This window comes from Solanum lycopersicum, chromosome 4, assembly GCF_036512215.1.
Source record: "Solanum lycopersicum chromosome 4, SLM_r2.1".
Taxonomy (NCBI): domain Eukaryota; kingdom Viridiplantae; phylum Streptophyta; class Magnoliopsida; order Solanales; family Solanaceae; genus Solanum; species Solanum lycopersicum.
In genome coordinates, this window is record NC_090803.1 from 57,506,822 (window position 1) to 57,530,030 (window position 23,209).

At 34.6% G+C, this 23,209-nt stretch overlaps 2 protein-coding genes across 5 annotated transcripts; both read left to right on the plus strand.

The window, feature by feature from the left end:
* The first annotated feature begins 1,649 nt into the window (after positions 1-1,649).
* On the plus strand, positions 1,650-17,687 carry LOC101264116 (vacuolar protein sorting-associated protein 45 homolog). Of its 4 annotated transcripts, none has more exons than XM_010321736.4 (15): positions 1,725-1,976; positions 6,554-6,625; positions 7,293-7,494; positions 7,641-7,720; positions 8,302-8,529; positions 8,711-8,836; positions 8,963-9,043; positions 9,132-9,273; positions 9,386-9,564; positions 11,756-11,911; positions 12,494-12,601; positions 13,476-13,597; positions 16,664-16,795; positions 17,010-17,120; positions 17,210-17,687. In XM_010321736.4, exons 2-14 carry the CDS (start codon positions 6,608-6,610, stop codon positions 17,068-17,070), a joined length of 1,635 nt encoding a protein of 544 aa, XP_010320038.1. In that variant the 5' UTR covers positions 1,725-1,976; positions 6,554-6,607; the 3' UTR covers positions 17,071-17,120; positions 17,210-17,687. The 4 variants fall into 4 exon arrangements, with proteins under 4 accessions (XP_004237740.1, XP_010320037.1, XP_010320038.1 ...); XM_069297276.1 differs by having other exon boundaries at positions 17,238-17,687; XM_004237692.5 differs by lacking the exon at positions 6,554-6,625 and having other exon boundaries at positions 1,650-1,976; positions 17,238-17,687.
* A 1,258-nt stretch (positions 17,688-18,945) lies between these two features.
* Positions 18,946-21,307, plus strand: LOC101264418 (B3 domain-containing protein REM9-like). Its single transcript, XM_004237693.5, has 4 exons — positions 18,946-19,227; positions 19,381-19,702; positions 20,266-20,375; positions 20,507-21,307. Exons 1-4 carry the CDS (start codon positions 19,150-19,152, stop codon positions 20,762-20,764), a joined length of 768 nt encoding a protein of 255 aa, XP_004237741.1. The 5' UTR covers positions 18,946-19,149; the 3' UTR covers positions 20,765-21,307.
* The last annotated feature ends 1,902 nt before the right edge of the window (positions 21,308-23,209 follow it).

The window sequence follows — 23,209 nt, forward strand, 5'->3', positions numbered from 1 at the left end:
TGGAGTGTCTCACCGGATTACAAAACGAGTGAGTGTGTATTCGAATAAATTCAATTCATCAATACTCTCATGAGATCTCGTTGACATGCCTTATCAAATGAAAAGAAGTCGTAGGAGCAAGTTAAGAGTTAGCATTCTCTGACTTCTCATTCCTAGGCTATATATTAAAATGACTTAAAATTTTCAGTTTTATTTAAAATTTGAGTTCTTTTTTTTCTTTTCATGATTATACGTGTTAATGGAATTACATCAACTATTTAGAATATAGTACTTCTGTAACTCTATTAATTCAAGTCTTCTTAAGAAGTGATTGAGTTAATTTGCATTATACTTGAGTTTTATTAGATCAAAAGGAGTTAACCTTTCTTAAACAGTGATTTTTATGTGAAAAAAAGTCTTTTTCTGTTTTCTTTTAAGTGAAAAATTGGAAAGTGATAAGAAATTTAGAGAAAAAGTGAATAAAATGCTCAGTTGGATTAAAGAAAGAAAAAAAAAGATACTATTGTAGTGCAATCATAAAAATTGTCTAAGTTAATTTTTTTATATTTTCTGTCCGGTGTTAGGCATTCACAAAACCTGATTGAATCTAGATCCACATCAGGAAGTCAAGTCTCATATTAGAGGGTAAAATGCTCTCTAATAAAGACGACACTGTACTCATGGAAACTCGAATCCGAAATCTTTATTAAGGATGAAAGAGTATTTACTATTCCACTACAACTTTCGTTGGTTTCTAACTTTCAATCAGGTTAATTCACCTTAAATTTGTTTGTTAAATGAAATAAAATTTACCACTCTATCATAACTCTTGTTGGTTATTCTTATAAAATATCAGACTCATATTATTCGAAATGAAGCCATATGCAATCACTTTTTGTCTATTTTTCACGATTTCACCATCAAATTCATGATTCATAAATCATATGCATAAGCTAGATCCATTAAATCAACACTTCTAATAAAAACTTTTTTGTAAAATAAAATAAATAGTTAAAGGAGTATATTATAACAATAACAAAGATTGAAAATTATACTGAACCATGTAAGATTTCTTCCAAGCAACAATATGATTTTTCCCTCTCAACTGCATAATAAATATAGTCCACCAATATTCAACCACCTGTTAATTATTCAATCATTCTTTTATATATGATAAATAATATAGAAGAAAAAATACATGTATTAAACAATACTAAAATTAAGCAAAATTTTTATGTAGTCTGTATAATTTCCATTTCATTCCCATATAATAATGTGACCACATATAAATATAAAATAACCTCTCTATAGCTTGTCAATAAATCAAACTATATCTTATTTCCTCTTTATCAATTTATATACTAACTTTTATTATTTGAGAAGTCAAATTATTTTTATTTTGAGTAAGTTCTTTTAAAACATTTTCCATTTAATCTCATTTTTTTGGTCATTTCTTAATGGACAAATTATACTTAATGAAAAATTAAAACCAACACAAAAAAAATAAATTATTCAAAGTTATTCTGTTCTCATCAAAATGTGGTACGGATGATGAATAACTCTGATTTTTTCTTTAATCGAAAGACTCGATTTTAAATCTAAATATTTTAAGTAGAAAATACTTTTCTGAAATATGAAAATTTAAATTAATACGATTTTAAAGACAGATAGACACTTAATAAAAATCAAATAAAATGGAAATGATTTTTTTTTAATAGAAAACTTAACTGGGTCAGTTTACGACCAATCTTTTTTATTTTTCTTCATCAAACTCCTCAATGTTCTTTAATTCCCTCCAAAGATTAGCTGAGATCTGAAACAATTTTTTCCACTGAATTCACCAGATCAATTTCTCTGCATATTTTTGGATTTGTATTGCTGAAATCATACAAGGAATTTAAAAAAAAATGGTACTTGTAGCAGCGGTGAGGGACTATATCAATCGCATATTGCAAGACATTTCTGGGATGAAAGTCCTCATTCTTGATTCTTCTACGGTTTGTTCTTTTCTTTCCAATTTAAAGAAACCCTTTTGTCTGCTTCTTTGTTTGTGCATATGTGGTTTGTAAATTATTAATTTTTGTGATGATAGTGAATGTTACATTGAGGTTGATGAGGGTTGTTGTCTGATCTGATAATGGGTAAGTGTGGGGGGATAATTCAAGTTCAGTGCAATATAACTTCTTAAATGTCGTCTTTTTGAGTGATAAATCCTGTGATCTGATGCTTTTTTTGTTTGAGTTAATATGTAATTACCAATCAACAACAACAATATAGTCAGTGAAATTCCAGTAAGTGGGGTTTGGGGAAGGTAGAGCGTATGCAGACAACTAGCTTGAGGAGGTAGAAAGGCAGTTTTTGAAAGACCTCGGCTCAAGTGCATCAAAACCAACATGTAGTTACCAAAGAAAGAAAAAAAGAACTCTTGAGCTTCAATCAGTTTATCAAACAGTCAACTACTTTTATATTAGTTGGGTTAGCTAAGTGAATCATTTGTACCCATTCTGTATCTATTGAGCTTTGTTTCATTTTGTACTAAACATTGTCTTTTAAGACAACTTAGGAGTTTTTTAAAGACCAGAATTCTCTGAATAGCATCCTTATAAAGATATATAGGTCTAACCAAGAATTGTTAGCAATGTGGTCAATGAAACACTAAAGGAAAATGGAAGTGCTCATTGCTGAGGCTACATTAACAATTTGATCATTGAGGATATGGGGTAGATTTGAGATACAGACTAGTATTAATAAATTCCTAACTCATCAGATATTTGCTTAATACATCTGAAAAAGGAGAAGAAAGCATAGAAGGTGTTATCATTGGTTGTGTTAGTGATGGATCCTCGCCCCAGAGATCTTATGAAGACTCTGGTGGTGCATGTGTGTGATAGGGCCCCACATAAGCGCCAAAGTCATAGAGATGTCATGGAAGTGATAAGCAAAGATGCGAAACCCTTTCTTGTTGGTGAAGTTATGAGGTTGGATGAGGTGACTAGACTCTAGGTGATGTTCACACCTTACCGTGCTAGTTTGTGTTTGACGCACTGTTGTTTATAAATTTGATATCGGAGCAGCCATTATACTTTCAAAGAGATATAAGCTGCTGTTTATGAATTCTGAAGATAAAGGATCAAAATGTTGTTTCTTGCTGGAGTAGATTCAGGCATGATTTGGAACTTGGAAGATCTGAATGATGCCTAAGGCATCATGAGACTCTATATAGCTGGAAGACATATCAGGAGCTTATCAAAGCAGTCACAGTTTGCATTTTGGGAAGGGTGGATGGAGAAATGATAGATGTTTTATATGAAGAATGAATGAAGAAGAGAAACCTTTTAGTGTTTGAAGTCCGAATGCTTATCGTTTTTGGTTTTAGGTGTAATCTAGTTGTAAAATGATATATATATATTGTAATGATTTTGTTATTTCCATACATAGGTTGGGGTGAGTAGATGTTTGTACTTTCTACAGATTAAGCTCCCATTTGGTGTTACTTACTTATGCGCTTGAGTGGAGCATTGTTTTGTTTTTAGTGACATGACATGATTGAAATGTCACTGCACAACCCTTCGGGGTGGCCCAGTGGTTTGAGCTTGGGACTTCCATGTTGGAGGTCTAGAGTTTGGAACCCCTTGCCAGCGAAAGCAAAGGGTTTGCCTTCTGGGTCGAGCTCGTCGCACCAGGCTTGCCTAGTGCGGGTTGCCTCTCCTATGTGGTTTGCGAGCTATTGCATAGGAGCGGGGTTTTACCTGTGCGCACCCAAAAGGGTAGCAGTTGCGGGTTTCCCTTGTCGTTAAAAAAAAAAATGTCACTGCACAACTAGTACGATTTAGAAGTTTTATGATTCACTAGTCGTGAATGCTCTCTACAACAACAAACCAAATATGAGGCATCATACCCTAGGCAAATCCTGAATCAGGCAAAGATGGGAAATGTACTGCGTATGTAAGGAAATAAGCATTAGACTCTACTGATGCACTTTGAAGCCGTGTGGTTTAGATCCAAAGTGGACAATATCACCAGTGGGCTGGGCTAGTTGCCTAATAGATGAAAACCCTGTAACTCCTTTCCAATTGGATTTCTTCTCAGTTCAATATCTTTGTCTCCAATGTGTTGCCTACCATGTTGGCTTCTTTTCTAGCAAAAGCTGCCTGTTCTGGAAGATTTTATGCAACCAACTTATTAATGGCCTTAGTCTGTAGGAAGATGAATAGAATATGCTTTATTATATATGTTATGGAGACTAAACGAAGAAAAAAGAGGAGACTTAGAAGGATATGATAAACGCTAATATGAACAAGTGAACTTCTGGAAGCCTTACGCCTGTGGCAGCCGCTTACAAGAATACAATTTGGAAAAAGTATTTGTTATCTTTGGGAATTCAACTGTGTATGTAGTTGAAAATTGGAAATAGTAAGAGAACAAAAAACTGGTCTGATCATCTTGGGAGATGCCAAATCAAAATTCATTTCCTATTTTATGTATTGCATGGTAACAGATTGTTATAAAGATTTACTCTTCTAGAAGAATTTTTAATGATCAGGAGGTGGATGAAGCTTGTGAAACATTGAATTTATTAAGGCCAATTAAACAGGATGAGAACAACAAACATAGGTAAATTTTGGTTGGCGGGTAATCATGGTGTATTTTTACCTTACCTTCTTAGGAAAATAAGTAATAGTGGTGCATTCTCTGTGCAAGTTGCTACAAAATCTAGCTGAAAATTGGAAAGTTGAGTGGCCATGGGAAGTGATTTGGAAAACAAAAGCTCTTCCAAAGAGGCTTGTTTTTGGTTGTTTGGCTACAAATAATGCTTGCCTAACGTTGGACACTTCACAAAGAAGTGGAATTTCATCCTGTAGCAAATGTAATGTTTTGTTTGTGAAATAGCAGGGGAAACCACTGATTCTTCTACTGCATTTTAACTAAACCCGACAATTTTGGACATCATTTCTGTATATTTTTTGGGTGTAGTACGTTATGCCCTAGGATGTCAAGAATCTAATGTCAAGCTGGCAGGAATAGAGCATTGGGAACAATCTCAAACGAATTTGTTGGACTTCCCCATAATGTATCGCGTGGAATATTTGGCTGGAAAGAGATGAGAGATGTTCCGAAGAAAAGAATCTACATTTATCTCTAGTTGAATCTGAATGTATTCATAGTTTGTGCCTCCGGTGCACCAACACCAGATGCAGAAACTGGAACCAGAGGTGGACCCACATGGAAGGGTGATGGGTCATAGAACCCTGTTAACTTCGGAAAAGATCTTGTATATGTGTTATACCTTGATAAATGATCATATATCTTGTTAGGTACCAAGAGACACAAATGTTGATCAGGTGCACTGGTCCAACTAGTTGCTTAGTCCCTCTGCGCAAGTGTGATCACCAGTGTTCGTTGCATTCTTCTTGTCATTCTTTTTTTTTTAATTTTTTTTTTAAAAAGCATATAAAATGCGTACGCAGCGAGTTTCAAAGAGGAGTTTAATATGTAAAGTGGATTCACATCCATCAAACCGCAGGATGAGCCACTGTTTTTCCCGTTTGATATTTATCAATCCAACTACATCAGGTTTTTTTGTGCGAAATGAAATTTTCGATGAAGGGTGTCGCATGACACTGCTTCCACTAATGTGCATCCGCCTCTGGTGGTGCCGCCGTCATGTTCAAATCCTGGGTCCGCATGATCATCTTTTTGGTTTTTGAACTCCACGATGGCAAAGATATAATGAAGTCATTGTGATTGTCTTTTTCTGTACACTTCTGCAATATTTTCTTGGTACTATCTTAAATAAAATCATTTTTACATTATACCTAAAAAAGAGTATGTGTGTTGCATGTGCAACAACTTTCTTGGTGGAAGTTAGTTCTCTACTGTAAGGGTGTATTAGGTTTGGATTCTGGATTCTGTAGGATGGTTTGCTTTAAAATACAAGCTCTTTCCTCTTCTAATTAGATTATCAATTGGATACATCAGTTTGGTGTGGGATGGTTTTATGGAGGATAGTCTTCTTTGACATTTAAGCCTTTCTTTTTTGAAAACTCAATTCAGCCTTTTCTTTTTCTACCTATATGTACACACTTTTTATAGATAGGTATAGTGTCAACCTTATTGAAAATACCTGCATAAAGTGAATGCCAGGAAAGATTACGACCAAAAGGATGAGCCATTGCAAGTTATTTCATGCACTTAGAAGTCAACAATGGTCAAGCTGTCATTTACATCTTAAAGGGCCATGTTGCACCAAAGCCTAAGCAAAATGTACAATTGCACCAAGAATATAATCTTCTTTTCCTTGAAAAATCTGTGGTTGCAGTAAAATTGTGCACCAGAAAGAATAGGAGCACCACTTATACCTAGAATGTTGAAGACCATATCTCTAAACTGAGAATTATACTTGCGGTGAAGAACGAAGTGGTTAATGTTCTCTTCCTTTTCTTGCAAAGACAACATCTGTTGCTCAGCAGAACCGCTTTTCTGTTAATTGTTAGAAGGAAGATAAGCCTCTTTAATATCAACCAAATGATATTTCACTTTGTATGAAGCTTTACTCAACCAAATGGTTTTCCAGGGCCACAGAGGAATAGGTGCTGGTTTTTCCAACCGAGTGTAGCAGCTTCTAACGATGAAGGCATCTATAAAGGTAAAATTTTTCTCTTGGATTGGTCCTACAGTGTATTAGACCCATTTTTCACATGCATTAAATAGTGACATAGTGTATGTAGACAATGGGTCTATACACTGTTAGAACCCATCTTCCGTCCAAGAGAAAGATTTTACTTTTTTCCAATTCGATGGTTTCTCTTCACACCCTTTTTTGTAGTATTTCATCCCAAATAGAAATAGAATTTGCTTTAGCCCCAAGAGGAAGTCCAAAAATATATGGTTGGCAAATAATCAATGTTACATCCCAAAGTTTCTTCTAGATGGTTAATATTCTGAATCACTTTCTCAGGAAAACGACTATTTTTGGAGTAGTTGATTGCTTATTTCTACATTCTTTTGGTAGTTAAGTTGGTAAAATATGGCCATAAATGATGTAATTCTGTTTAACAATCTAGTAGAAGCTTTACCAAAATAATAATTAATTTTGTTGGATTCTCATGATGTTAAGTGCAAGTTTAGTTTTAGTTGGTTATATCTGCAAAATGTCTTCCCGTGTTAATGTTATCCATTCATAAATGTGTTGCCAAATCAGGTGTAGAACTTAATAAACCTGAGGTCAATTATGTTATTGTTGAGTCTCATATCTCATCAATTCTGAGAAGTGCAATACAGAGTGGTGTTTACTTTTCACTCTTGATGAGCAGGTTAGTTCTGTTAGTGTTGTGTACTCTCAGTCAGAGCTTCTGAAGAAGGAGGTGTTCCTGGTGGAGCTGGTAGATTCTATTGCCATGTCCAAAGAATCCATGTCACATCTTAAAGCAGTTTATTTTCTGAGGCCAACATCAGAGAATATCCAGCATATGCGTCGTCAACTAGCTAAGCCACGATTTGGAGAATATCACCTTTGTAAGTATTTCCTCTTTAATTGGATGGCATGAAAAATCTGCTAATATACGTCTGTGAACTGGTATTTTTCAGAAGAACTTAGTTTCAACACTGTTGTCTGAGTTTCTCAAGAATGACACATATCATATATCCTTTTTATTGCACAGTTTTCTCCAATATTTTGAAAGATACGCAACTTCATATGCTAGCCGATTCAGATGAGCATGAAGTTGTCCAGCAGTTGCAGGTATGCTTAGATTTATCATTTTCTGCTATTTTACAGGTTTTAGTTTCCTTGTAAGAAGAGCAAGGATTGTAGTTTGGTTTATGTGTAAACATCTTTTGGTTTCAAGCACAATCTTTGTGCTGAAGATTCATATAATATACCAATATGTTAAACTTCTAAAAAAGGGGAAATAATTCGTAATCAAAAAGAATATTGTGTAGTATTGAAAAATTTAAGAAATTATAGCTCTATCCACTATCCAGAAACTGAAGATGAAGGGCCTTGCCCTTTTCTATTGTTGGTGTATAAACATGAATATATAGAAGACAGAGAATCTTCTATTGATGTTCTAAGATCTGTAAGATGGTTATAGCTTAGTACAGCTTCCTATATCCCCTGTAAGTATGGATAGGTGCAGTTTTTATGCAGCAAATAGTCATACAAAAAATGTTACCCTCTTAAAGAAAATAATGATTAAGAAATAGTTGCTGATACATATTTCTATTAGAGCTCTAAAAATTTGTTGTAGCCTGTAAGTTGTTTAAATGTGTAGTTGAAACTAGAAATTCGCTATGTTACATGATTATTGACGTGATTTGCAGGAATTTTATGCAGATTTTGTTGCGTTGGACCCTTACCATTTCACGTTAAATATGGCCGCAAACCACATGTATATGCTCCCAGCAGTTGTAGATCCATCAGGATTGCAGCAGTTCTGTGATCGAATCGTTGATGGAATGTCTGCAGTTTTCTTGGCGTTAAAGCGAAGGCCTATTATTCGATATTCAAGGACATCTGATATTGCGAAAAGAATAGCACATGAAGCTTCTGTAAGCACGTCAGCTGTTTCTTTCTTTTCCCTCAACTTCAATTTTTCGTTCTTTGTAGCCTAACAAGTTCTATTATTAGGTTTATTTCATTTCCCCTGCTTAGGGTCGAAGGTATAGTTGGTTTTGGATATTTGAGATTGGAAAAGGAAAAAGTTGAACATGTGTTTCATTCATATTGCAGAAGCTGATGTACCAGCAGGAGAGTGGCCTTTTTGATTTCAGAAGAACAGAAGTGTCTCCGTTGTTGCTAATAATTGATAGGCGGGATGACCCCGTGACTGCACTTCTTAATCAGTGGACCTATCAGGTATGGGTAGTCAGTAAGTTCTCCACGTTTGTCATTTCTAACAAATTGTGCCTCCCCCTCTTCTTCTTCTTCAAGTCACCTCGGAGTGTCACATAATGCTTCTTGTTTGTTTATGTACTTCTACAGGCAATGGTTCATGAGTTGATTGGTATTCAAGATAATAAGGTCAACCTGAAAAACGTTGGCAAGTTGCCAAAAGATCAACAGGTCAAAAAGCTCTTTCTTCTTGTATCTAAATACTACCTTGTTGTCTTTTCAACAGTAATTCATTTGCTGTTGATTTTTATGCTTTCAGGAGGTTGTACTGTCATCTGAGCAAGATGCATTTTTCAAAGCAAATATGTATGAGAACTTCGGAGATATTGGAATGAATATTAAGAAAATGGTGGACGACTTCCAACAAGTGGCAAAAAGTAACCAGAATATCCAGACGATAGGTTTGTATTGTAGCTTGGGTTGTACAGCAAGTGTTTCTGTTGCAATTCACTCAAACATGGTATTTTTCTACTAAAAAGGAAGCTTCTGTTTATAATGTCTGCATCTTTGCAGAGGACATGGCTAAATTTGTAGACAACTACCCAGAATACCGAAAAATGCAAGGGAATGTTTCTAAGCACGTGACACTGGTTACGGAAATGAGCAAAATAGTTGAAGAGCGAAAACTGATGTTGGTTTCACAGACGGAACAAGAGTTGGCTTGCAATGGTGGACAAGGGGCAGCATTCGAGGTAGTTTGTTCCTCCAGGATTGAAGCATAATATTCTTATTATTATGGAAAAAATATGCGGAGAACTTGAGTAGAGAAATAAGGAAAATTTTGGAACTTGAGTAGATAAATAAGGGAAATTTTGGTTTAGTCTTTTCCTGTTCTCTACTTGTGGTGGCTATTTGGACCAAGTTTTATATGCTTAAATCCTTTTCTCTCTGATAAACTAGTTCACATTCTAAATTTCCTTTGATCACATTGAATATGTAACTCAAACCAAGGTAACTCTGCTTTTAAGCAACACCGATTTTCTTTAACTTCTACGTTGGAACTGTATTTGAAATTGTTTTAGCGAATAAATACTTCTAATGTAAACTGATAGTCAATGAGTTGTTTATGAGAGGGGATGAGGGATGAGGGGATGAAAGATTTGGGGACTGTTTGGATGGGCTTATAAAAAGTTAAACTTATAAGTCAAAAGTTAAAAATCATAAGTAGATGGTAGCCTACTTTTTAGGCCTAAAGTGGGTGCTTGGAAGTACTTTAATAACCTTTCCAGACACCTCCAAAACTAAAAAACTACTTAAACGTCAAAAGTACCTAAAAGTAGGTTAATCGAAACGGGCACTCACCGTTGCAACTTCCAAGTACTTTGTAAACACTGTTGCACATGATGCACACAATCATGTATGGACAAAATCCTTGATGACAAGAGCTTAGGTTGTATCAAGTAACCTTGCATACTAGAAAGATATATATGCACTAATGTGGTTTCATTTTGTGGTTAGCATATGCATTCATCAACCAAGGCATGTACACTTTGAGTTCATATTGTGCTTGTTTTAGTAATGTGTATTACTGTCACCAAGCTGGTGGAGGTGACAGGGTTACCTCGTATCAGTTAAAATTGGGGGCCAAGGATTAGTAGGATTGATCAGTTCCACCTGTTTGGTAAATGGATAGGCTAGCTATGGCATGGACTTCAACTTTAAGGATACATATTCGTGTTGGTAATGATTCTGCTAACAATGTGCATGGGGACGTGTTCAACAATTTTTTTTTCTTCTGTAAAGTATTTTATTTGCCTTTCAATTGTATTGATACACCTGTTCTCCAGTGTTACAAATGCTATGATTTTTGGGACCAATTAGGCGTAAACAGAAATTGTAAAGAAAGCACAAATTGGAAGAGCTTTTCTGCTGTTACAATAATTTGTCTCTTACAAGATTTTGTTCATGTGTTTGGAATTCTTTTTAATGATCTAGGAACTTTTGGAAAGTCTCTCTTGGTTTATTTACCATGTTTTTTGTTGTTAGGCTATGCAGAAATTCTCATAAATAATGATAATGATAATAATAAAACATAAATCATAACGTATTGTCAATCCGTGTTGTGTCTTCATTTTTCATTAAATATTTTTGAGGTAAATCCCATCTCCAAACCCCTTGTCTCATGGGTCAACACTGGTTTATCTACCTTCCACTTGATGACTTGAATTCCAATTTCAACAATTTTCTGTATCTGGTTCGACTGTGTCTCTCCCATCCAGGCTTTTTGATGCTAAACCTAGATGGTGTCATAAATATACAGTTGTATTTGTATCTAATTTGTGATATCCATCTATAAAGTGGCTATTCTAAATACAACATATATATTTTGTTTTGGAATCTTTAAAATTATTAATATGTCAATGAGTTCGCAGGCCCTGAGCAATATTTTTGATTCTATAAATGATACAAGTGTTTGCATCTCCTAAAAGAAAAGAAGATGTGACAAGTTTAGTTCAATCAAATACTAAGTTTATTTTGATAAAAAAAATATTCTGCCTTTCTGTACTAAAGTAATTCACCTTACATCATTGATATGTTTGTCGCTATTGGTTTCTGATAATTTCTCTGCAGTTGTAACTTAACTCTGTTTTTCCGGTGAGTTCTTAGCTTAAATCATGACTTGAGATTTATTGCAAAGTAGTATGTTGCCATTACTATATATATGTTAGTTATTGGTACCCTGGTTGTAGAAACTCTGTAAACACAAATTTCAAATCTTTGAAACATGTTACTTGTGTTTAGAATTCAGATATCTGCCAAGTGATATGCTATTGTGCAGTTTGAGTTGTCTTTTACTTAAAACTAGTGACTTCATGATTTGAAAATCAGTGGAAGACAGATCTTTTTGGGTGTAATTTCTTTTCTATTCTGCTATGTCTACAGGCTGTGACAAATCTATTGAATAATGATAATATCTCTGATGTTGACCGCCTGCGCCTTGTCATGCTGTACGCCTTGCGCTATGAGAAGGAGAGTCCTGTTCAACTAATGCAGCTATTCAACAAATTAGCATCTCGGTCGCCCAAGTATAAGCCTGGGGTAAGGAGGAGTACTGTGATTGTTTCCCCTTTTCAGATTCTTTTTTGTGTTAGTCCTGCTATCTTGGTTCTGTTTACTTTTATTACCTGTATCTTACAAGTTATTCTGCCTTTGCCCAATGTCTCTTTTTGTGAAAGAGTAAAAGAAGATAATTAGGACCTCACTCAGTGCCTTCTGTAAAGGCCATTTTTCTTTTAGCCAACAGTTAATGTGCTTTATTTGTTATGTTGATTGATCTGATCTGTTTGTGGGTGCTAAAAAGTGATTGCTTCTGATGGTCTTCAAAGATATTTTGATGGCCTGGCCTTAAAGATTCTACTTTTCTGTTTATGCTATGATGTTTGTAGAAAAAGGGATAAAAAGAGGAATAACTATTATATTCTCTGAATGCTTGGTTATTATGTTTCATTTAAGTAGGTACAAAGACAGTGGTCTTGTTTAGTCCATGCTGGTTGTTGCTTATAGTTTATATGTAGACATTGATATCAAAGGAGGTTTTCTTCTATTGTTAATCTGCACTTGATGTTAAGTTGACAATTTTATCTGACAAATGAAATCATTTTTATTGGTTATGGTTTGAAGCTAGTGCAATTCCTTCTAAAGCAAGCAGGAGTTGATAAGAGAACTGGAGATCTGTACGGGAACAGAGATCTCCTGAACATTGCACGTAACATGGCTCGTGGGCTCAAGGTGTGTCTAGAACTAGAATACTTTCTTTCTGTCTCTGGAATATTAACAAAAATCAGAAGTTTAAAGTAATATAGGATGGTAGAAACATCTCCTCAAGCATTTGTACTTGAGAAAAGAAAATGTCACATTGTAGACGATTTATTGATCCCTTCAGCCATGGCTGTATTTTTTAGTTCACGGTGCTTGCAGAGAACTTAAAAAGGTCAATGATAGACCTATTTTTGTGTCTCTAAGTTCATTTTAACATGTTTTTGATTAACCAGAAGTATTTCTTAAGGTTACACCAAGTAGGTTTTGTATTACAAGCACACATTAAGCGTTCGAGCAATATACACAATCTTTTATACAAACAGGAATTTCCTGGTTATAAATACATAATTTTTTTTTTTAATAAAGGTGACAAAATGCTGCTATTTTCCATAATATGCTTCTGTTTGTTTCTAATTTTTGTTTTGTCCGCCAACTTATTGACATGTCTGCCTCTCTTTTAGGATAACCCGTTGTATTTTCATAACAGAAAACACCAATTTACCTCTTAAGGCAAAGCGACAATGTAACAGCAAGTGATCAGTAACCTCTTCCCGTTGTTTGCTGATACAACAACTACTAATGATAATAAATCTTCTATTCCTTGAACCGTCAGAACAGCATCACACACTGCACACCTTGTAAAAGAATCCACCTTTCTCGAAATGCTAGAACTCCAAATGGTTTGAACAGAAGTATCTCACAGATGACTCCTATTAAGTTAAAATATCCTCCTCCTGCTGTGTAACTTCTGGAAGATTATCCTCCTCTGGAAATGATTCTTATTTTACTTTCCTACGCCTTCTAGATGTAGATGTTAGTAGTTTACAGTTGTCTTTTGTCACAGGGGGTTGAGAATGTGTATACCCAGCATCAACCACTTCTATTCCAAACTATGGAGAACATCACCAGGGGTCGACTGAGAGATGTGGACTACCCTTATGTAGGAAATCACTTTCAGCAAGCAAGGTCAGTCAGCTGAACTGCAATGGTATTTCAAATTTTACTATTTCCATACAGGATTGAACCTTTTCTCTAGTAGTGCCCCAAGAGAATGAGTAAGTAGAACTCTAGCCAATTGACTTGTTATTATTTACAAGACTTCAGCAGTTTGACACAGGAAGTGCAACTACTTCCATAAATAATTCTGGTATTCATGAGATCTTTCTCATAGTAAGTATGTATCTCCGATACTGAAGCCACAATGTTGTGATTGAAATTAATAACCTAGCTATTGAAGCAATTGAAATTGATCACGATACCTCTTTGACTAAGTTTTCTTCCCCTGAATATGGAGTTCATGCATATATCATTGGCCCTACTTTTGTTAACATAACCAGTGGCCAGACTGGCGGCATATATGGGTCATAGCTGCCTGCCGGCGGTGTCAACTTTTTTTTTTAATACCAAGATCATTGAAGCTCTGATATCATGTTCAAGTTTGTGACCATCTCATCTAAAAGGTTAAGCTTTTAGAGAGACCACACTTATATTATTCAATACTAAACACCATTAATTTCATAACACCTAACCTTACAATTACCATCAAACCACTCCAACAAGAAAACTCTAGGTTAAAATCAAGAACTAGAAAATCCGACCCTTAGTCATTATCTTTTCCCACCTTAACAACAATAAACAAACCTTCCCATTCAGACTCCGTGCCCAAAGGCCTATGAATGAAATCTTTTGTTCATCTCCAAGAATATTATAAAATAAAATACTTGTCTAACTATTCAGTGTAGAAAACCTAGCCTACCTGGTGCTAAAAAACTATTGTAGAAAGTTTACTCGTGATCTTTGACTCATTTTGTGAAACTTTAGCTTGTTCTTGGTCTAAAATAGCAACACAAGAACAAAATACATCACAATACACCTAAATATTCTCGAATTATATCCATATCCCAAACCCTAGGCAAACCTCATGATTATTCCACCCAAACCAGAGTTTTTCCACCATTAATTCACCTAAAACTACCAATTCTATGTAACATAAGTGAATTACGATAAATAAATCAAGAATAATCAAGAATAACTTTTCTTAAGAGCTCAAGGGTCTTATGATTTTCCCACATTATATGAATTCAAATTCTTCTCTGGGGCTACAATTATATTCTCTGTGGCCTAGGAATCAAACTACAAAAGTAGGAGATCAGATTGCTCTAGGTCGCCCTTTCTCTTCTCTAGTATTGGGATTTTCCCACCTTAGATGAATCAAAATTCTCCCTAGGGCCACAATTACCTTCTCTAAGGCCTAGGAATCGAATCGAACTACAAAAATAGGAGATCAGATTACTCACATTTTCGAAGATTCCTGATAAAGAATGAAATTTGTCCTAGGTCGACCATGAATACAAACCATCTCGTAAGCTTTATTCTCCAAAATGTCCTTGGGGTTTTCCCACAATTATCGGTGCTGGAGAATCAAGAATAGGTTTGACTCTGACACCATATTAAGAAAATTGACCATGGGCCTAACTCAACCCAAAAGAGTAATGCCCAAAACCATATAAGAAGATCACAATACATTCCTTCAATCAATGTGGGACACTCTAAGAAGATCCGTGTTGCAATAGCAGATCCTATTTTGATCTCCTCTAAGTCTTGCACAATGTTTCCTTTTGGCAACCATCCTTTCTATGTGATTACATTTTCAATGCACACTGGCAATGTGGAAGACCTTATTGTCACGACTCTTATCTGGCACTTAGGCCGCGACAGGGCACCTGAAGAGCTTACTACCCGTTAGGTGAGCTCTAAGCTAAATGTGTAGAAAAATAAAGAATATACCAATAGTGCGAAAACACAATCCAACTACTGAGTGTGGCCAAAAATCCCATAAATGGCTGAGTCTTGAAGCTACTAGTTTGAATACAAAATACAAGAAGTACCAAGTCTTTTTTTTTGACACTAGTAGCATTTGTATTTCAGTCAGTACTTAGGTAGTACTGAAAAACCATATTTACATAAAAGAAGAAAAGGGTTATAGTCTTTCCAATGCCTGCTTAAGAAGAAGAAGGCACCATGATCCAACAGTACTCACCTCGACTGAACTGGACTGAAGAAAGCTGAAATAATTTAGGTACCTGCTACGTGGTTGCCATCTGTAGCTCCTGCACTCACAAAAACATCAAAAGTGCGAGTCTAAAGACCCTACAAGATCATCGGCACACCCTCTTAGCTTACCTGTGGGGCAAGTCTTAGAAATCTCTGCTAATGCAGAATAACACACTAATCAGTACAAATATAAGACTAATAATACGGATACTGAGCTATGTCTGAAATCATGTATACATACACGTAATGCACCCCTTCAAGCAATGATGTACACAGGATCTTTTGTAAGTGGTGTCAACATTTGAAGTAGTGAAATAAATTACTATATCGACATGAGAGATGCTAGAATAACTTCCTGGTAGTTGAATTATATTTTTATAACTCTTGATTTTTAAGAGCAAGTGTTTTGGCACATTGGTTAAATCCAATAAAATTTGAAAAAAATAATTGCGCATGGAGCTAATTTAGAACACCCATTGTGCTTCTGCAATTTCAAGCGTAAGACCATCAGACCACGTGGCATTGTCTGTCAAGCGGTGTCATTCACTGTTTATATATCCGTATTTTCACATTGTTTGAAGGTATATTCAGTTTAAAATATTCGATGAAGCGGTTTAGAATGACACTGCTTCGACTAACGTGCGTCTCTCCTGCCTTCAAGATCTGTTTGATACAGATGCATGTTGAGTTCCTCCTCCACCCAAGGCAAAATAAAAGCTTCTTTCCAGCGGCAGGTTATTCAACTTCGGAATGGTTGGAACTTTTAAAATAAATACCAAAACCAACTCTAGCTCCTGCTTCGCAGACCTTTAAAACTTTTTTCTCCTCTCTTTGTAGTTTTCCAAACTTTATATTTGAAATGAGGTCAACTAAACTTCCTCACGTTTTTAGGGTTCAAGATGAGGTGGAACATGGACAAAAATATTATGGTGCTTAAACTATTCATGTGGCTAAAAATAAATTGTTCATCACATACAGGCCACAGGAAGTGGTGATTTTCGTTGTTGGTGGGACAACATATGAAGAGTCACGTTCGGTTGCTCTACAGAACTCTACGAACTCTGGCATTCGTTTTATACTTGGTGGTTCTTCCCTTCTAAATTCTAAAAGGTATGCTCTCCCTTGTACGCCAACCATCATTCTATATTTGATGCTTTTTCACACATTGGAGTCCTGAAGCTTATTTCCATCAACTTCAGAACATGTTTTTTGATTGTTATTCCTCATGGTCTCCCAGTTACATTGAACTCTTCAGAAGGTTTATTTAGTCTTAGCATTCAATTAACTGAAATCGTTTTATGTAATGCATCTGGTGGACCTGTAGATTCTTGAAGGACCTTGAAGAAGCTCAGAGAATCGCTCGTATAAGCACCAATATGCTTTGAATTTTGGACTCTACAGTACCTTGTGAAAATCTGAAAATATAGAATCACAGGTAAAATCTACATTCAGCTTGCAATCACTATAATCATTGTACAATCCTTTCAGCGGCAGTTGTATGATGACAATATCTTTCATTTTTAGTCTAAATGGGGATACTTGGATTCTGCAGAAGTACATAACGAGCTGAGTTTGCTGATGAAAATTCCCATAAATACATTGTGTAGCCACTGTAATCATCGTCTTTCATAGCTTCCGCGTTCTGCCCAAGTGAGACGGTTTTGAGACCACCTCATCTGTGTGCCACTTTTCATGTCTAGATTTGTTGTGTACATGTAGTGTTCTCATATTCCTAAGATACTTCTCTTGACTTGTAGTCTTGTAGCATATCTGTTCTCATGTCCCGACTGTTATTTGGAATCACATAAAGCTTACATATGGTACAGTACATCTTACAGTAGTTTCTGTGAAGGTAGTTATTTAATGTTATGTTTATTTGTCCCCTTTGATTTTTTTTAAGTAGCCAATTGAACATGCTATTTCATCTTGTGATTTGAAATCAAGAGACACTCAATATTTGGACATGTAATTTCATCTTATGAATAATTTCAACTCTCCAAAAGGCTTTGTTTGGTAATTTCATATCATGCTTTTACATTTTCCAAATACAAAAATTGATCAGCAAGTTTATATTTGTAAAAACATAAAATAAAAAATCCATCATTTATATCTACATAATATTTTGCGAGAATATTAATGAAGTGATGAAATATTGACCGAGTAAAAACATAATCATATAGTTACTAGTGATACTAATGATTTTGACCAACAAATTTCTCAATAAATATGGTACGCGATTACTCATGTTTGTGTTTACTCTTTTATGAGACTAAGGTTTAAACCATAAATGCTTTACTTTTCTTTTTAATAGTGTATTATACTCTTGTTATGAATTTTTATTTATTTGGTAAGATAGGATAAATAATTGGAATAATTTTGATAGTTTCTCTGATCAAATATTTTTTTTAATTAATCAGAGGTTTACTTTTTACCTTCCAAACACACTTTTTTTTCTCTCCTGAATGTATATATGTATACATGTCCCATTGAGTATGTGTAGATTTGTTTCACTTGTACTAATTCTTAAAATTTGATGATGATATTTATAATAGTAGTATATATAAAACTCAATGGGACATAATTGATAATTGTTATAACTGAAATATATATTATAACTTTAGAAATATACATGAACTATTTTCATAATGTTAAAAGAGGGGTTATATTACGTCTTTTTCACTAAAACAAACTATTTTCATAGTGTTGATGAGAGATTATATCATGCTTTTTACTATAAAACAATATCGGCCAAGGGTCTGTACTGGTTGGTTCAGTTTGATTTCATTCACTATCGGCTTGATTTATCAATTTTTAAATATGCTAGATCAATTATCAATTACTAAGATTTTTTTTGTTTCCAATTTATCGATTATTTCCCTTAACGATTTGATTTTTGATTTAATCAATAAAAAAACTAATAAAATAAATATATTACTTCTTCAATAATTAATCGCATGACAATAATGTAAACTTACACAATGCCCATAAAATAGAAGAATCAGTGACTAACCGGAAAAGAACTATAAAAAAAGAATAAAAAACTAGAACAATAATGTGAATTAACAACTAAATGACAAACAAATACTCTCTACTATTCTCTTTATTGTTAATTATTTGTCCTTTTTTTTATTTGTCTATTTTAATTGATAAAAAAATATAATATTTTAAAAAAGAATTAACCTTTTAAAAAGTAACTAGTAAGATACTGATATTAAATATTTTTTGATAGTTATATAGATGTACTATAATCTTAATGAGTTATGAATTTAATTAGTAAGATATGAGTAATAAATTAAAGTTTGATATTTATGTAAGTATACTATAATCTGGTTATCCATAGTCGATGACGTAATATTAAAAAGGTAAAAATAAGAAAAATAAATCTGGATTTGATTTATTAATCGGTCATTATCCTTTTCACACACTTAATTCCGACGGAATCGATTGCTCCGACGAATTTAACGATGCAGTCTTCTTCGCCAGAACTTCCGATTAGCAGACGTTTCTTCAAGGTTATGGTGCCTGGTTTTCACTCTAAACTTGTAAGATACTACTGCCATTTCTTTCTATTTCTTCATAATTTTTTTTTTTTTGGGTGGTATCAGTTTTCTATATGAACGGAAGAGAAACTTCCAGAATTTCTGGTGTTTTTGATAGTATATTCCAATTTTTGTTCAATTCACCTGGTATTGCAGACAATTCCACCAGCTTTTTTTCCGAAGCTAAAAGGGGATAATTTAGAAAAGGGGACAATAATAAAGGGCAAAGATATATGGAATGTTGAAATTAATCGATCCGAGAAGGGCATTATCTCGTTTGATAAGGGTTGGGAGGAATTTGTGCAAAATCATGACCTAAGAGTTGGAGATTTTGCTGTGTTTGAGCACTTGGGTGATATGCGTTTCAGTGTTACACTTCTTGATTCAACTGGCTGTGATAAGAAGTTGTTGGAGAAGAGTGAAGTAGTACCTTCCCAGGAGAAAAAGAAAAAGGTGAAATCTGCTCAGCCCGGAATAGGTAATTTCCCTAAAGTTGTTATTTTTCCTCTATTGATGTATAGAAATTACTTTCATATTGATACATTTATAGTAAGAAATTATAACCCTGCCTAAGATCAAGGACAACAACCAAACACCTTACCTTTAATAGATCTCCAGATTCTTTTGCTTTGCTTCCCTACAGTTGAATCTAATATTCCTAAGCTGAATATGGATATAGACAAAGATTTGATTGTCGATTTTTTTTTAAATGTGTATTATGAACAGATGCGTTGTCTGATTTAGGGACAGATGCGTTGTCTGATTTAAGGAAAACATGCTTGTAGTTGTACTATTGCTTATACTTTAACTTGGTATAGTTGTTTTACTATTATGGCAATCAATCTTGTCCAAAAAATAAATAAGGTACTGTTATATCAATCAAGAAACTGATATGGAATAAGAAAAGTTTCATCTTTTGTAACATTGTTAAAGCCATGTCTATGATGAATATTTCAGAAAAGTGGAAAGAAGGGTAATCTAGAGGAGTGTTCCAATGTACATTTCTATTGGGTTTGATGCTCTATTTCTTACTTTCTGTAGAGAAAAGGAAAGTTGAGGGAGATCAACCTCACTACCAATGCATGAAAGGAAGTTCTGAGTTCACGGCAAGAATAAAAGAATATAACGTGAGAAAACGTTCTCCTTATATGGTGAGCTTTTAACTCTTCTTTTCTTTTATCCAAACCTCTGTCAACACAAACAATGATTTTTTTTTGTTGTAGTGCCTTAACACATTTAATATGATCTTTTCCTAAATTTCTTTAATGTGCTCTTATGACAGCATATACCCACAGAGTTTTGTCAGTCAAATGCACTCTTTCAGAATACAACCATGACGTTAACAGGCCCGTCGGGTAAATCATGTCCTGTGAGTCTGAGAATTTGCAATGGTGGGAAGACTCTATATGCTTGTATTACCAGAGGCTGGCATGATTTCTTTTCAAGCAACAAGCTAAAAGTAGGCGATGTTTGCCTCTTCCAACTTGATCGCTCAAAAAGCGACTCAAATTCCATTGCCATCGATGTTCGTGTTTTGTAGGCTGCAGACTTTTCTTTTATCTTTATTCTTTTGATTTTTACTAGTTAGTGTTACCTTGTAAACTTATTTCATTAGGTATAGGTTCTTTTTAAATTGACTTGATTGGCTGATCAACAACAAGTAGTACTCTAGCTGCTGCAGAGTAATTAGGCAGTGTTATATGTTGAGAAGCAAAAATGCTGATGAATAAGTTGCATCAAGAAAATAATCTTAGAGGTAACTCAAGCCAGAAGGAGAGATCGAAGATCATTCCAACGTCTATTTAGTGGACAATATGGGAAGAAAGGAACAAAAGATGCTTTGAAGATAAATCAAGTCATATCCAGAAGATGAAGTTGAAGTGTTTGGTACTTTTGTATTTTTGGTGTAAAGGAACATGTGTAGAAGATCTTGATTCAGTTTTTGATATTTTAAACTCCTTCTATATGATAGTGGAGCTGTAGGTTTGGTCTCTGTACAGTCCTGTAATTATGGATGATTGTACAGTCTTTGTATAATCTTATTATTTATATAAGATATGTTAGCTGTTTTAAAGTAAATAAATTATGAGTACCATATTCTAACAACCTGTTCGTTTGCAAGCAGTTATTTAGTGAATGGTGATGATAATTCAAAGCTATCCATAGTGTCTAGCTATCGTCATTTTTCCTGCCCAATAATATCGTTGTCAATAGTTTTTTCAAATTTGGAAAGATGACATTCAGCTGATCTTCATGGCTGAAGCAGATCTTGTTGGAGTTCAAACTCCTACTGTGGTTGTTGACTCGTTATGCCTGTAAGTTCCAGACTGATTTAACACATTGCACCCTATCCTAACTGTTTGCTGTTTTATGAAGTCCGACTCGAAGCTTGCTCTGATTCAATATGCTAATCCTTTTAGGAATGAGCAAATCTTTGCTTCTATCACCTTACCATTTGAGATAAATGTTTGTATTCACCCCGAAAAGAGAGAGTGAATGTTTGTATTCGATGGTTGTTTTCTCGTTGTATTCTTTGAGTTGTTGAATCAGTAGGCTCTGTAATAAGAGAGTGATGCTTCAATTGGTTGAGACAAGGTTGAGCTTGGTTGGCGGCAGTCAAATGTTTACGTGTTTGAATATCGATCAAATATGAAACCAATTTCTTTCCCCTATAAATGGAAGAATTATACTATGTAATGCTGGGAAAGCACTTGAAAGGTTTACTGATATATTTGCTTTAGCAAGATTTTCCACACTCCCGTGTATAGTTAATCTGGCTATTGTAGACGCAGCTTATTGCTAGTGTATCACTTACACTTTCCATTATTTTCTGGGGGGCATAATTTCTTTAGTATCTTTTGTATTGTGCTTCTTAGCTATGAGTGTCCTAGTATATTATCTGCTTTCCACCTATTCTCTTATCTTTTTACTACCAGTTGCATTCTTTTGTGTAGGTTATGAAGGGAGAAAAGAGTATCAGTTAGAAAGCATGTTTCTTTACCATACCACCATGTATGGCGGCAGTAGGTATTGTTCATACACATGTACATGTGCAACTGGCGATAATAGGTAAGTATGTTTTTCCTTGCATCTTCCATTTGAAGCAATGATGCACTATGAATTTAAAAATTATAAAGTGTTGAGCGAATTTTAGATTTTGACTAATTTATTGGCATTAAATCATATAGCTGACAATGGTATGTTAGTAGCCTAAGGATAGCAGAATGAGAGTCTTGGGTCTCTATGTAATCTATATGTGTATGATTTATTGAACCAAAGAGACATGCCCCCTGCAATGTTGTCTTGGAGAGCTGGAAGTACATTCTCTAAGTGTCAAGACATAAGCTGAATGAGTTCTTTTAGAAATACCTTCTTCCAGATGACTAATGAGACTGACGCTCTAGTTCATATTTCAGCTGATTTTATTCCCTAGTTGAAATACCTTCTGATAACCATGTTACATCGACTTCATAACCAGCGTAATTAATTGTGTACTATGTGGTCTAAGAATATATCAGGTATGCATCAAAACTTTTTGTTTTGAATCAGAAACAACACTATTTCTGTAGCTGTTTATTGTACAACTATAAGTCAATTGTTTATTTTTTCCTAAATATTCAATAACTCAGAAAAGTCATTTAGTCCTTTAACTCTTAATTTGTCTCTGCAGAAAGGTTGATGCAGAGTTGGACAAGTTTATTAGTGCTAGTTGGTGTTGATGTTCTGGTAAAATATCAATGGATGCATCTTTTTGTTCACTTTATGTACATGGTTGTCAAATACAGTTGATTTCTGTAGTTTTGTGGAAAATAATTAATTAGCTTCAGAGATAGCAACCACTATACTTTGTATGATGGTTGTGTCATAATGCATCGTATCATATCGTATTTAAAGGGGAATGTGATGTGCATCTCATTGGTGCAGAAGCTGTGCTTGTGAGCTAGTAAGATTGTCTTTTCATTAAGAAAAATGCATTACTAAGGTT

What these genes read in the sequence shown, in the direction of transcription:
- LOC101264116 (XM_004237692.5), top strand. Translation starts at nt 1,887, where the DNA reads ATGGTACTTGTAGCAGCGGTGAGGGACTATATCAATCGCATATTGCAA. An exon ending in AAGTTGTCCAGCAGTTGCAG is followed by an intron (nt 7,721 to 8,301) that starts GTATGCTTAGAT and finishes CGTGATTTGCAG; the next exon opens with GAATTTTATGCAGATTTTGT. An exon ending in AATCACTTTCAGCAAGCAAG is followed by an intron (nt 13,598 to 16,663) that starts GTCAGTCAGCTG and finishes CATCACATACAG; the next exon opens with GCCACAGGAAGTGGTGATTT.
- LOC101264418 (XM_004237693.5), top strand. Translation starts at nt 19,150, where the DNA reads ATGCAGTCTTCTTCGCCAGAACTTCCGATTAGCAGACGTTTCTTCAAG. An exon ending in CTGGTTTTCACTCTAAACTT is followed by an intron (nt 19,228 to 19,380) that starts GTAAGATACTAC and finishes CTGGTATTGCAG; the next exon opens with ACAATTCCACCAGCTTTTTT. An exon ending in GAAAACGTTCTCCTTATATG is followed by an intron (nt 20,376 to 20,506) that starts GTGAGCTTTTAA and finishes CTCTTATGACAG; the next exon opens with CATATACCCACAGAGTTTTG.